This window comes from Schistocerca piceifrons, chromosome 7 (assembly GCF_021461385.2).
Source record: "Schistocerca piceifrons isolate TAMUIC-IGC-003096 chromosome 7, iqSchPice1.1, whole genome shotgun sequence".
In the NCBI taxonomy this organism is placed as follows: Eukaryota; Metazoa; Arthropoda; class Insecta; order Orthoptera; family Acrididae; genus Schistocerca; species Schistocerca piceifrons.
The window spans coordinates 571,363,920-571,378,434 of record NC_060144.1 but is presented as its reverse complement, the minus strand read 5'-3'; the positions used below and the strand labels follow the sequence as shown (position 1 = coordinate 571,378,434).

The 14,515-nt window shown below is 42.9% G+C and overlaps 1 protein-coding gene across 1 annotated transcript in view; it reads left to right on the top strand.

Annotated features, from left to right (window-relative positions):
* Window positions 1–10,116, top strand: part of LOC124804732 (hemocyte protein-glutamine gamma-glutamyltransferase-like) — a 383,610-nt gene extending 373,494 nt beyond the window's left edge. Inside the window, exon 14 of the mRNA XM_047265026.1 lies at window positions 9,261–10,116. Within this exon, the coding sequence (XP_047120982.1) occupies window positions 9,261–9,402 (142 nt within the window). The 3' untranslated portion in view covers window positions 9,403–10,116. The remainder of the gene's footprint in view (window positions 1–9,260) is intronic.
* Window positions 10,117–14,515: the final 4,399 nt, after the last annotated feature.

The window sequence follows — 14,515 nt, the reverse complement described above, 5'->3', positions numbered from 1 at the left end:
CTGGCGAGTCACTGCAGCAACGGGTCAGACAGCACCTGAAGGTGACGAGCACCTGTTCCGTTAAAATATTGTGCAGCTTCCACATTATCCGACGCGACGCCCCGAACCAATGAAGCAACCTTATTCTCCTACAGCATATTTTCACTTCAGGTCAAATGCAGTATGTTTCCTAAATAAAACGAGGCAAGTGCGACAAAATTTCTTCAGCAACAACAAGAGAGTTACCAGGAGAGAAGGTAGTCCCGTACTGACTCACATGCCTGGCGGCTTCTCCCTCCGTAATTCCTGTCTATGTAGTGTTAGCGGCGCATGTGCTGTATTGCCACTTCTACTGTACCCATTACTCTGCACCGAGATACTGCATTTATGGGTAAAGATGGAAATTAAATTCACGCTTCCTGCTGCTTGTAGTGCGAGTAGTCAATAGTATCCAAGAAACTACAGTGATAGTCGTGACAGAGTTATGAACCATCGCTATACGGCTACTAGCAGTTAAGACGTCCTTCACGAAATTAATGTATGCGATAAACTAGAGCAATTTCATGGATGCCATCTTTACTGTCATTGTACGTTGTCGTGCAAACGACAGCCCTAACCCGTCTCGAAGTTAGCACCTGTTTAATCGTCATTACCCCTCGCGATACGAGCATATTGTGGCTCTGCAAAGTAGCCTTTTCCCCACTGCTTCTCTCGCCTTCGATATACACACACCTCGTCCTCCACCCTCTCTGTGTCCAGCTCTTCCTCATTACATCTCTTTGTTCTCCTTATCCTCCCACCTCTATCTGTCCATCTCCCCCTCCTTCCCTCTCTCTCTGTCGCTCCATCTTCTCCTCCCCACTATTTCTGTTTCCACCTCCTCCTCCCCTTTCTGTTTGTCCATCTCCTCCACCCCTCTCTCTCTGCCCATATCTTCCTACCCATCCCTTTATCTATTTCTCCTTGGCCTCTCTCTCTCTCTCTCACCATCTCCTCCTGCTCCTCTTTCTCCATCCCCTTCTGCTCCTTATATCTGTTCATCCCCTCCATCATCCATCTAAATTCCCCCCCCCCCCCAGCTATGCCCAACAACATTTGTAGCCCCTGCAAACTGGTTGCTACAGCAAGGTGGTACCACTTCCACAACACACCTGTCTTGCAGGGCATGATACACTACACAGACTTGAATACTGTTTCTGAAAATGACATAGATGGCCGTGCAAAGAACGTTGATAAAGTACACTGATACTACTACAACACACCTCTTGTGCATGGCAATATTCATTCACATTCGGAATTGGAAACCTGTTTCTTCCCTCTGACATGCTGGCCGCGGTGGTCGTGCGGTTCTGACGCTGCAGTCCGAAACCGCGAGGCTGCTACTGTCGCAGGTTCGAATCCTGCCTCGGACATGGGTGTGTGTGATGTCCTTAGGTTAGTTAGGTTTAAGTAGTTCTAAGTTCTAGGGGACTTATGACCTAAGATGTTGAGTCCCATAGTGCTCAGAGCCATTTGAACCTCTGACATGTAGGCTACCCTGCAGAGCAGGTCGATAAGGTGGGCCAATACTATTCCCACACAACACAACTATTGTGAAGGGCAGCCTATACAGCAGGGACTAAAAAAAAACACATTGTTGCCTGTCTCTCCTCTCCTGGTGGAGGTAGCAGGTTATAGAGTCCACTGTGCTGCTTGTGTGCCATATTTGGTAGAAATCGATACAGGAGTTTAGGAAGAAATTCATACACACACACAGATATATATATATAGGGTGAGTCACCTAACGTTACCGCTGGATATATTTCGTAAACCATATCAAATACTGACGAACCGATTCCACAGACCGAACGTGAGGAGAGGGGCTAGTGTAATTGTTTAATACAAACCATACAAAAATGCACGGAAGTATGTTTTTTAACACAAACCTACGTTTTTTAAATGGAACCACGTTAGTTTTGTTAGCACATCTGAACACATAAACAAATACGTAATCAGTGCCGTCTGTTGCATTGTAAAATGTTAATTACATCCGGAGATATTGTAACCTAAAGTTGACACTCGAAACTTCCGACGTTCAGTTGCGTGTTGTAACAAACACGGGCCACGGTCGGCGAGCAGCATCTGCAGGGACATGTTTACGATGACGACCGTGTTTACTAGTGTGGCTGTAGTGCACTGTTGTGGTTTGGTCTAGCTGTCGCAGTGTCCGCATGTAGCGCTTGCTGCTATTATTATTGTGCATTCGTCTCCGCACGCAGACCAACTGTAGTACACCGTGTTACCAGACGTCTGTGATAGTGTAGTGTTGTAGGAACTGTGACCATGGTGTATTCGAACTCTGAAAAGGCGGAGATGATACTCATCTATGGCGAGTGTCGACGAAATGCAGCTGAAGCCTGCAGGGTGTATGCAGAACGGTACCCGGACAGAGAGCATCCAACGTGCCGCACATTGCAAAACATCTACCGCCAACTGTGTGCAACAGGTATGGTCGTAGCACGCAAACGGGTCCGTAACAGGCCCGTCACAGGAGAAGCTGGTGCCGTTGGTGTGTTAGCTGCTGTTGCCATGAACCCACACATGATTACACGGGACATTGCGAGAGCCGGTGGACTGAGTCAAAGTAGTGTCATGCGCATACTGCATCGTCACCGCTACATCAGCAATTGCATGGTGATGACTTTAATCATCGAGTGCAATTCTGTCAATGGGCATTAACAGAGAATGCGTTGCAGTTCTACCTGTTTACCGATGAAGCGGGTTTCACAAACCACGGGGCAGTGAATCTGCGGAACATGCATTACTGGTCCGTTCCCTAGAGCGACAGCGACCGTGGACTGTAAATGTATGGTGCGGAATCATTGGCGACCACCTCATTGGTCCTCACTTCATTGCAGGGGCCCAAACAGCTGCAACATACATCGCGTTTCTACAGAATGATCTGCCAACGTTGCTCGAAAATGTCCCACTGGAAACGCGTCGACGTATGTGGTATCAGCATGATGGTGCACCTGCACATTCCGCAATTAACACTAGGCTGACCCTTGACAGGATGTTCGACGGGAGTTTCATAGGACGTGGAGGACGCATAAATTGGCCAGCCCGTTCTCCTCATCTTAAACCTCTGGACTTCTTTCTGTGGGGTACGTTAAAGGAGAATGTGTATCGTGATGTGCCTACAACCCCAGAGGATATGAAACAACGTATTGTGGCAGCCCGCGGCGACATTACACCAGATGTACTGCGGCGTGTACACATTCATTACGCCAGAGATTGCAATTGTGTGCAGCAAATGATGGCCACCACATTGAACATCTATTGACGTGACATGTCGGGACACACTCTATTCCACTCCGTAATTGAAGACGGAAACCACGTGTGTACGTGTACCTCATCCCTCATGGTAATGTACATGTGCGTCAGTGAAAAAGACCAATAAAAAGGTGTTAGCATGTGGACGTAATGTGCTGTTCCAGTCTCTTCTGTACCTAAGGTCCATCACCGTTCCCGTTGGATCCCTACGTAATTCGGTGCTCTCCGATACACACGATCGAACAGCGGAGGAGTGCTACTCAAGCGTCAACTTTAGGTTACAATATCTCCGGATGTAATTAACATTTTACAATGCAACAAACGGCACTGATTACGTATTTGTTTATATGTTCAAATGTGCTAACAAAACTAACGGGGTTCCATTTAAAAAAACGTAGGTTTGTGTTAAAAAATATACTTCCGTGCATTTTTTTATGGTTTGTATTAACCAGTTACACTAGCCCCTCTCCTCTCGTTCGGTATGTGGAATCGATTCGTCAGTATTTGATGTGGTTTACGAACTATATCCAGCGCTAATGTTAGGTGACTCACCCTATATATATATATATATATATATATATATATATATAGGGTGAGTCATCTAACATTATATATATATATATATATATATATATATATATTCACTCAGATTTCTATAAGGTGGTGCTATTCATTCTGTCTCCCTCTGCCTGTAGCCCCTCTCTCTCTCTCTCTCTCCCTCTCTCTCTCTCACACACACACACACACACACACACGAGAGAGAGGGGGGGGGGCTACAGGCAGTGAGAGACAGAATGAATAGTATCACCTTATACAAATATGAGTGAATTTATATACACAAATCTATATATTTTCTGGAATGGCAACAAAGCATGTTCCTATCTATCCCTGCCATAGCAGTCACTTTTTTGTGTGCATGAAAACAGTGTCTAGAAAGCATTGACATTGTTTACAGCACTGTTTCACATCTTCCTTGAACATGCATCTCTTTGTCCTCATCGCTGAGGTGGAACCAGATGCTATGACAATGTGGAACTGCAGTTTCTGCCTCATACGACGCTGTGATCTTGGTTGCACAAGCACACTATATAATGCAACACACCCATTCACATACTTCGAAACACTAAATGCACTCGATAGCACACTGTTATTCACACTCACACATCTGTAGTGATGTCATACGGGATGGAAGGGACTTTGTAAATGCAGTAGCCTGGCAAATTTATCTTTTTTATGCTGGGCACTGGTGTTAGTGACATTGCCTATTACCGTCCACTATTCATAATTTCTTTATCGTTCATGTACTGATTTGTTAGTCTCTGTTGGTTCCCTAATTCCATTATATGTATCTCAGTTGAAGATAATGTGGTCAGGTATGACCATACCTGCATATGTCATGTTAGGTGATCTACCAAGCCCTGAATGGGGTTTATATGGCCAACGGACTGGCGTTCATGAGTACATGGTAGACGTTAGTAGACCATTTGGCACCTTTCTCTCAGTCGTTCCACCATGTACTCATTTTCCAGCCAGGAAGCTCGGATTTGGTTGTTATCCTGTGACTTCACATTTATTGGACTTTTGTAACATCCTCTTTATGTAGCCAACAGCAGATTACGTGACATATTGTCATAATGTCTAGTGTGTATATTCCAAGGCCAAGGCCGCTTGAGTCTCACCTCTGCCAGCGTGGGCTGCAGGATTTGCCTGACTGGTCGCTAGTGACGCCACTGGCTGCCGTGGCACTCCTGGCGCCCTCCAGTGCTCCTCTGCTGCTTTACTTACGTCTTGTTCCAAACTCACCGGCTTCTTATTGACAACGATGGCTTCTGCAGCGTCTGTTCAACAACTCGATTATCTGAGCTATGTCCTGATTTTTGGCTTTATATAGTACTCTTTTCCTCCAACAAATTAGTACCTAGTGTGTTTTACCTTCTTAGAAAAAATTTTTATGCCAAATCTTTATGTAAATATGTCGTGAAAGTCTTGTTTTTTATTCACTGTAAAACGTAATACGCTCCATGCTAGCTTGCAAGACTGTGAGGTGAGACATACGGATCAAGTCGTCGTGGCAGGTTAATGACTGTAGACTGCTACACAGCCTTGGTATCTCATTGACTGGAGTAGAATTGTCTTCAGTTGTGAGGCACACTTCAGACTGAGCCCCAACCAACAGGCCAGACGCGATGCAGACGCCCTGGACAGCAGTGGGATAACAACGTGACTGTCGCCTGCCATACGGCCTGATCACCAGGAGTGATGGTCTGGGGTCCCATTTCATTTCATAGCAGGACGCCTCTGCTGGTCATCCATGGCACCCTTACAGCACATTGATATGTCGACCATATTCTACTCCCCATTTCGTAGCCCTTCATAGCCAGCCTGGTTTTACGTTTCAGTAATATAATGCCCTCCAGCACACCGAGAAAGCTTCTACAGTTTGTCTTCGTACTTTCTAAACCCTACTTTGGCCAACAACGTCGTCCGATGTCTCCAAATTGAGAACTCTTGGAGCATTATGAGAAGAACCCTCGAACCATCTCGGGATTCTGACGATCTAGCGTGCCAACTGGACAGAATTTGGCACAGTATCCCTCAGGAGGACGTGCAACGCCTCTATCAGTCATTGCCAAGCCAAATGTCTGCTTACATAAGGGCCAGAGGTTGGCCAACGTGTTATTGACTTGTTCAGTTCGTGAAGCTCTTTCTCTTCGATAAGTCACCCATCTTTCTCAAAATTGTAATCATTTGCTTGTCTATACATATACATCACATGTGTCAATTTCCGCCCCATATGGGTAATTCCTTCGTGGTGCGAAGTTTTTGGCTTAGAGTGTATTTCTCTCTTCAGACCAATAATTCAGTTCATGGAATCAGTACTAGAAATAAAAATAATCTTCACAAAGTTTTAAAGTCAGTTACTTTGGTCCAAGTAGGTGGTCGCCATTCAGATATACACATTTTCACAAACATGCCAGTAGAAATAAAAAGTCTTACTACAAATGAAGTTCAGTTTAAGAGGTAGCCAACTCCTCCTACTCCACTGATGAGTTTCTTAGTAGAAGCAACTGATGTGTATATGTTACTTGCAATATCAAATAACGTTGAGTATGAGTTCAACCTGACTTGCAAAAATGCACTGCAGCCATGTGAACATTGTAAATAACTGTTCTAAAATGACTATTCTATTTGGTGACGCATAGCTGAAATAGCCTAAGAATTGTATACACTTTAGTGTACTGAACACGCACCTGTTTCGTGCAACTTAATTACTACCTTTTTAATTGAAATATATTTTTAAAAAATTTACTTATTTTACATCCGTGAGGGCCATTTTACTTGGGATATGTGAAAGACGCATTACCATATTTGTTTCTCATTGTAAATTTTTAATGTGTGTTCATGTTTTCCTTACATGTTCTACATCTGGAGGATTTCCTCACTATGGAACTACTGGAATGAAGAAAACATCTAATCTAATCTAAGTCATGCCCATCTCACTACTTTTGTGTGTTGGTTGCAAAAACTTCCAGATTGTCCATCTTTGTGCCTCTTAAACAATGTTGCGCAATACTCAGTAAACAGAATTACGAAAAATTTTGCAACCCATGATACAGCATCTGTGCTTTCTGTCGATTTCTCATACTTTAACAACTGGTGTACTAAACACCTCAGCAGTGGCCTGGGACAGATGTGCGACACATTACTGTGGCATTTACCACTTCGGACTGGGGAGTCAATCGGTAGCGTCTGCTTACAGATCTATGCAAATACTGAAATGGAAACCATGCGGGAAACGGCAGAGCATCGGCTGACTACCAGAGCTCGAGTTTGGTACTGCACCTGATTTTTACAGTCTGTAACACATGATGGATGGATTGATACTGAAATGTCGCCTTATGACGAAACTTGGATGCTTTTATAGAGTCGTATGAACTGGCAAATTAATCGACACTGGAATTCTGAAAATGCTGATACCTAAAAGAACGGCTTCTGCATGGTGTGAAAACAGGAATGTGGTTTGCACTTAGTGTGAAACGAATTATTAGACCTTCCTTTTTCCACCAAGGGATAGCTTCCGCTACGTATGTGAACAACATACTACAACTTTATTTCGCATACACTACTGACCATTAAAATTGCTACACCAAGAAGAAATGCAGATGATAAACGGGTATTCATTGGACAAATATATATAACTAGAACTGACATGTGATTACATTTTCACGCAATTTGGGTGCATAGGTCCTGAGAAATCAATACCCAGAACAACCACTTCTGGCAGTAATAACGGCCTTGATACGCCTGGGCATTGAGCCAAACAGAGCTTCGATGGCGTGTACAGGTACAGCTGCCCATGCAGGTTCAACACGATACCACAGATCATCAAGAGTAGTGACTAGTGTATTGTGACGAGACAGTTGCTCGGCCACCATTGACCAGACGTTTTCAATGGGTGAGAGATCTGGAGAATGTGCTGGCCAGGGCAGCAGTCCAACATTTTCTGTATCCGGAAAGGCCCGTACAGGACCTGCAACATGCGGTCGTGCATTATCCTGCTGAAATATAGGGTTTTGCAGGGATAGAAGGAAGGGTAGAGCCACGGGTCGTAACACTTCTGAAATGTAACGTCCACTGTTCAAAGTGCCGTCAATGTGAACAAGACGTGACCGAGACGTGTAACCAATGGCACCCCATACCATCACGCCGGTTGATACGCCAGTATGGCGATGACGAGTACACGCTTCTAATGTGCGTTCACCGCGGTGTCGCCAAACACGGATGCGACCATCATGATGCTGTAAACAGAATCTGGATACATTCTAAAAAAATGACGTTTTTCCATTCGTGCACCCAGGTTCGTCGTTGATTACACCATCGCAGGCACTCCTGTCTGTTACGCAGTGTCAAGGGTAACCGCAGCCATGGTCTCCGAGCTGATAGTCCATGCTGCTACAAACGTCGTCGAACTGTTCGTGCAGATGGTTCTTGTCTTGCAAACGCCCCCGTCTGTTGACTCAGGGATCGAGACGTGGCTGCACGATCCGTTACAGCCATGCGAATAAGATGTCTGTCATCTCGACTGCTAGTGATACGAGGCCGTTGGGATCCAGCACGGCGTTCCGTATTACCCTCCTGAACCCACAGATCCCATATTCTGCTAACAGTCATTGCATCTCGACCAACGTGAGCAGCAATGTCGCGATACGATAAACCGCAGTCGCGATAGGCTACAATCCGACCTTTATCAAAGTCGGAAACGTGATGGTACGTATTTCTCCTCCTTACACGAGGCATCACAAAAACGTTTCACCAGGCAACGCCGGTGAACTGCTGTTTGTGTATGAGAAATCGGTTGGAAACTTTCCTCATATCAGGACGTTGTATGTGTCGCCAGCGGCGCCAACCTTGTGTGAATGCTCTGAAAAGCTAATCATTTGCATATCACAGCATCTTCTTCCTGTCGGTTAAATTTCGTGTCTTTAGCACGTCATCTTCGTGGTGTAGCAATTTTAATGGCCAGTAGTGTATTTAGTAACTAAAAAACAGACCTTCACCCAGTCCGTACGGTACACTGAGCCTGTGACATTATTACGACGTGCTTTAGATGGCAGAACTGCCTAGTTAGGCTTCGTGGTGTAGCAGTTTTAATGGCAAGTAGTGTATTTAGTAACTAAAAAACAGACCTTCACCTAGCCCATACGGTACACTAAGTCTGTGACATTATTACGACGTGGTTTAAATGGCAGGAACTGCCTAGTCAGGCTATAGCTGTTGCGCCTCCTTCCGAAACCTGAGAGACAGCCCACAGCGTATGCGGCGGTCGGAGTCTGCTTCCAACACCCCCAAACTCGTCCCCGCGTAATGCCAGACACACAGCTTTGTTTCGGACACTGGGTTTTGAGTGCACGCATTGTATTATTTCGGCACTGTGACAGCTGTTGCATTCTTGTTATTGTGTCCGGCAGGGACGTGGAGCCCGAGGAGGAGGTGACGTTCCAACAACGCTTCACCCCGGCCAAGGCGGGCGAGCACAAGCTGGTGGGCACCTTCTCCTCCAAAGAGCTCGTCGACATCACCGGCGCCGTCGCCTTCGACGTCTTTGACTGACGAGAGTGAACCACGCTGCTGATACGCTCAACACATTCTTTCCAACACAAACAATCACTTTGCTTTTATTTATAAAAAATGAATACCTCATGATTTAGTATAAATATTCTCACGTAAAGCTATGTCAAGTCAGTCACAGTGTTTGTGGATTATTAATTTAGTAACATTGATCTGTATAACGACTTGTTTCGAGTCGCTGCTGGCCATCATCAGCTATCTATGATTACTAGACGCTATTAACCATCGACAAACTGAATTACTGGTAGAGGATGAGCACAGTGTCTCGAAACACGTGGCAAAAAAAATTAACATAGAGACCGATCACGATATATGCTTGCTACTTTCAATACAACACAGTCGCCTATAATCGGTACTACCAACGTGGCAAATTAACTAAAAGCAATGCACAGATACACGCGTAACAAGTGCACGATGATAACTCATATGTACTCCGATGACAATCAGTCAAGTAGTTTAGTTTTAGTTTTGCTTCATCATTTCCACATAATGACTAGGATGGCGTTTGTTTTTAATTTTATGTGCAATATCTACATCTACATGTGTGTTAACGTTTCTAGCTTCAATTGACTGGTAATATTGCTCACTTATAATGCCTAGGAAATTCTAGTAGTAGTCCTAGTGAAATATTGTTTATATTCTTATGTATCACAAGAATGTAGTAACTGAAATCAATAAAGTAGATGAAGATGTAAATTGCTTTCGAATGTCCTTAAATCCGTTGCGTATCGATTCTTTCCATCCGATACCACTTCTTTCTGTGCAGTGAAAACAGTAATGCTTTGGACAGAGACCTGTGATTTACATCCGGCAGGCCGTTGTGAACGTTCAAACAATAACTCAGTCTGGCTTGATGAAAAAATGAAAAATTTATTACGCGTTATTTTCTGCATACAATCACATTAATGCTGAATGCATTAGCGTAACAAAGCAGCACACATAAATACCAACGTAATAGAAAGACGCATTTCAATTAATTTTATCTGAATAATGACAGAAGCGATCGTAACTGACAATGTCTCACTTCAGTTGATGAAGTCATATCTGAAAGGGCCTTTCTACAAATTTTGACAAAATGAGTTAAGAATGGTACCAGATTTTATACACCCGGATACATCTTTTCGAGTGAAAAGGGCCTTATTCCACACATTGTGAATGTGTTTTTGTCACTTAGTTTCATAGATATCATTTTTGCAAGGGTTTGTCTCATGGAATAATGCCCTTTCAATATTGATCAACTTTGCATGGAATAGATCAATGTCTAATGCAAAATGTTACGTCTTGCTTTTCGTAGTTAAACTGTTGTTATTTCTGAGCATTTCTTGTGCGATATAAGCTGACGTCGAGTGTTGAGTTGGAACGTAGACAAAGTACCAAGAAGATAAAGATAGAAAGAAGGAAAACCATTATGTTGGAAACTATGAACAGAATGCTATAAAACGGCAAAAGAGTGAAACATTATGAGTACACTACCTGTTTCAACCACATTCCTTCATGTATTTTTATCGTAGTAAGCTACAGACTGGTCTCGCGGCTTCTGAACACATCGGAGGAGTACAGAAGCATAGCTTCGACTTTTGTTTCTAGCAGTGTATGTTGTTTTTAATTTTGCAGAGTCTTATATTGGATCAGTGACTATTAAGGGGAAAAATGGAATACATTCAACATTTACTTGATTAAATTCGGCAAGACTGTCGGTACTTCTACGATGATTCTATGAAATAGCTTGTATACAGGGTGGTCCATTGATCGTGACCGGGCCAAATATCTCACGAAATAAGAGTCAAACGAAAGAACTACAAAAGACGAAACGTGTCTAGCTTGAAGGGGGAAACCAGATGGCGCTATGGTTGGTCCGCTAGATGGCGCTACCATAGGTCAAAAAGTAATCAACTGCTTTATTTAAATAGGAACCCCCAGTTTTTATTACATATTCGTGTAGTACGTACAGAAATATGAATGTTTTAGTTGGACGACTTTTTTCGCTTTGTAATAGATGGCTCACAGTTTTAGACTAACTGTTGGTAACAGGTAGGTTTTTTAAAATCAAAATACAGAACGTAGGTAAGTTTTAACATTTTATTTCGGTTGTTACAATGTGATACATGTACCTTTGTGACTTATAATTTCTGAGAACGCGTGCTGTTATAGCGTTATTACCTGTAAATACCACATTAATGCAATATATGCTCAAAATGATGCCCGTCAACCTCAATGCATTTGGCAATACGTGTAACGACATTCCTCTCAACAGCGAGTAGTTCGCCTTCCGTAATGCTCGCACATGCATTTACAATGGTGGATCACGATAGCAAATATCCTTCAACTTTCCCCAAAGAAAGAAATTCAGGTACGTCAGATCCGGTGAACGTGCGGGCCATTGATCTGTATAACGACTTGTTTCGAGTCGCTGCTGGCCATCATCAGCTATCAATGATTACTAGACGCTATCAACCATCGACAAACTGAATTACTGGTAGAGGATGAGCACAGTGTCTCGAAACACGTGGCAAAAAAAGTTAACACAGAGACCGATCACGATATATGCTTCGACGACCAATCCACCTGTCATGAAATATGCTATTCAATACCGCTTCAACCGCACGCGAGCTATCTGCCGGACATCCATCATGTTGGAAGTACATCGCCATTCTGTCATGCAGTAAAACATCTTGTAGTAACATCGGTAGAAGATTACGTAGGAAATAAGCATACATTGTACCATTTAGATTGCCATCGATAAAATGGGGGCCAATTATCCTTCCTCCCATAATGCCGCACCGTACATTAACCCGCCTAGGTCGCTGATGTTCCACTTGTCGCAGCCATCGTGGATATTCCGTTGCTGAATAGTACATATTATGCAGCGACAGCAGCTAAAACACCTACTTGGGCATCATCATTTGTTGCACGTCGTGGTTGACGTTTCACATGTGGCTGAACACTTCCTGTTTCCTTAAATAACGTAACTATCCGGCGAATGGGCCGGACACTTGGATGATGTCATCCAGGATACCTAGCAGCATACATAGCACACGCCCGTTGGGCATTTTGATCACAATAGCCATACATCAACACGATATCGAACTTTTCCGCAATTGGTAAACGGTCCTTTTTAACACGGGTAATGTGTCACGAAGTTAATACCGTCCGCACTGGCGGAATGTTACGTGATACCACGTACTTATACGTTTGTGACTATTACAGCGCCATCAATCACAAAGCGAAAAAGTGGTCCAAATAAAACATTCATATTTCTTTACGTACTGCACGAATATGTAACAAAAAATGGGGGTTCCTATTTTTAAAAATGCAGTTGATATCCGTTTGACGTATGGCAGCGCCATCCGGAGAGCCAACCATAGCGCCATCTGGTTTCCCCCTTCAAGCTAGACGAGTTTCGTTCTTTATAGTTTCTTCGTTTGATGCTTATTTCGTGAGATATTTGGCCTGGTCACGATCAATGGACCACCCTGTATAACATTGCTGCTGATGATGATGATTATTATTATTAATGAAACCGTTTTTACCTACGTTGATTAGTGATATAATAATGTGAAACTGTGTGGGTAAAAAAAGAAACACTTAAAACACTAGTAAAACATAGCATGACCACGCATATGAATTACATCCTTAAGAAAAGTACCTTATTCCAAGATATTGGACTTGCTTTCTTTTTAAAGATATTGCAAAACAGAGCAGCTGCAGCAATGGCAAAATATCTACTTCATTGTGCTCTTTAAACAGTCGAAAGCCTATCCTAATATATTCCATACACTCACCTACAGAATACTTTTCTTCGTCCCTGAAAATTTTACATTTTTGAGTAAGGCCCTTTTAAAAATGACTGCATCGATTGTCGTAAATTCATATGGCGCAGATGCCTTTCCAGTACTTTCCACACAGTTGTGAACAATACGAGAAAACTGTATGATATTACCACATTTATCTATTTCATCTGCACTTTGTCTTCACAAAGGATAATTATAACATAAATAAATACGCAAAATAACTACTACAAAAATATCTGAAATCGGCACCTCTTCAACAAATGGACTCCTCTCTTTGAACAAACAACGCAGTACTGTGGTAGTAATAATGATTCTTCATTTGGAACCTTTTTCCTCTCCTCTTCGTTCGACGCATTTCTGCTGTTTTCCCGTGCTGTTCTCGAGTATTCAGGCTGAAAACCGAGCATTTCTCTGTAGTTCCACTGTTGAGGAGGTTGTGTTTTGTACTACTCTTTTGTCTAGTTTATCCGCTGAATTATCTGAAGAAATTTTAACCGAACTGGAGCTCATTCGCTATTTGACGTCTACGGAGTAGCCACATGTTAAAGCCTTGAACAAAGAAAGTACAGACAACTTTTTATGTCTGGGATGCCGACAATTGAGTGGTGCAATCGACCATTTCAACGTCGCGTGGTACAAGGCACCCACTCTGGACCCAAGTAGTACATGAAAGTAAATGAGAGACTCGAGCTAACTGGCCGTTATCTTAGTGCTTATCTTAGTATCCACGCGTATGTGAAGCATTCAGACTCAGCCTAGCAAAACGTGTCAATTTCTCTATGGTGAAGAGTGTCGTAGTGTTGCACGGTAAACTGAAATTGGAACGCAGAGCGAGATAGTACATTTTTCCGAATTTCACAAGGCGAAAATAGTTGTGCATTCGTTGTGCATTAATAACTGAATCACATCTATGTATCTGTTATGCTGGCAGCAAGAAACGTATGTTCCTTGATGCTAACAAAACAGATACATAGATGTGACACAGTTACTTTAAATTGTCAAACAGCGTTTAAAATAATCACATACATAATTTCTGGACATACCATGGCATTGGCCTTCTATGAAGAAGATATTGACTTTCTGCTTAATTACGCTACTGAAGATGACAAATTAATTTGTGGAAAGCGGTATAGCATAATAAAATTTGCAACTGATGACTGAAATTTATTCGGAACAATAATACTACAGTTTGGTGAAAATTACAGCCAAGAATAAAATAATTTGGTAATTATAAGAAAACTTTTCCTGTTGTCTTGAATCACAATAATTTAAAATGTTGGCCTCAATATCTATTTGATTCTTTC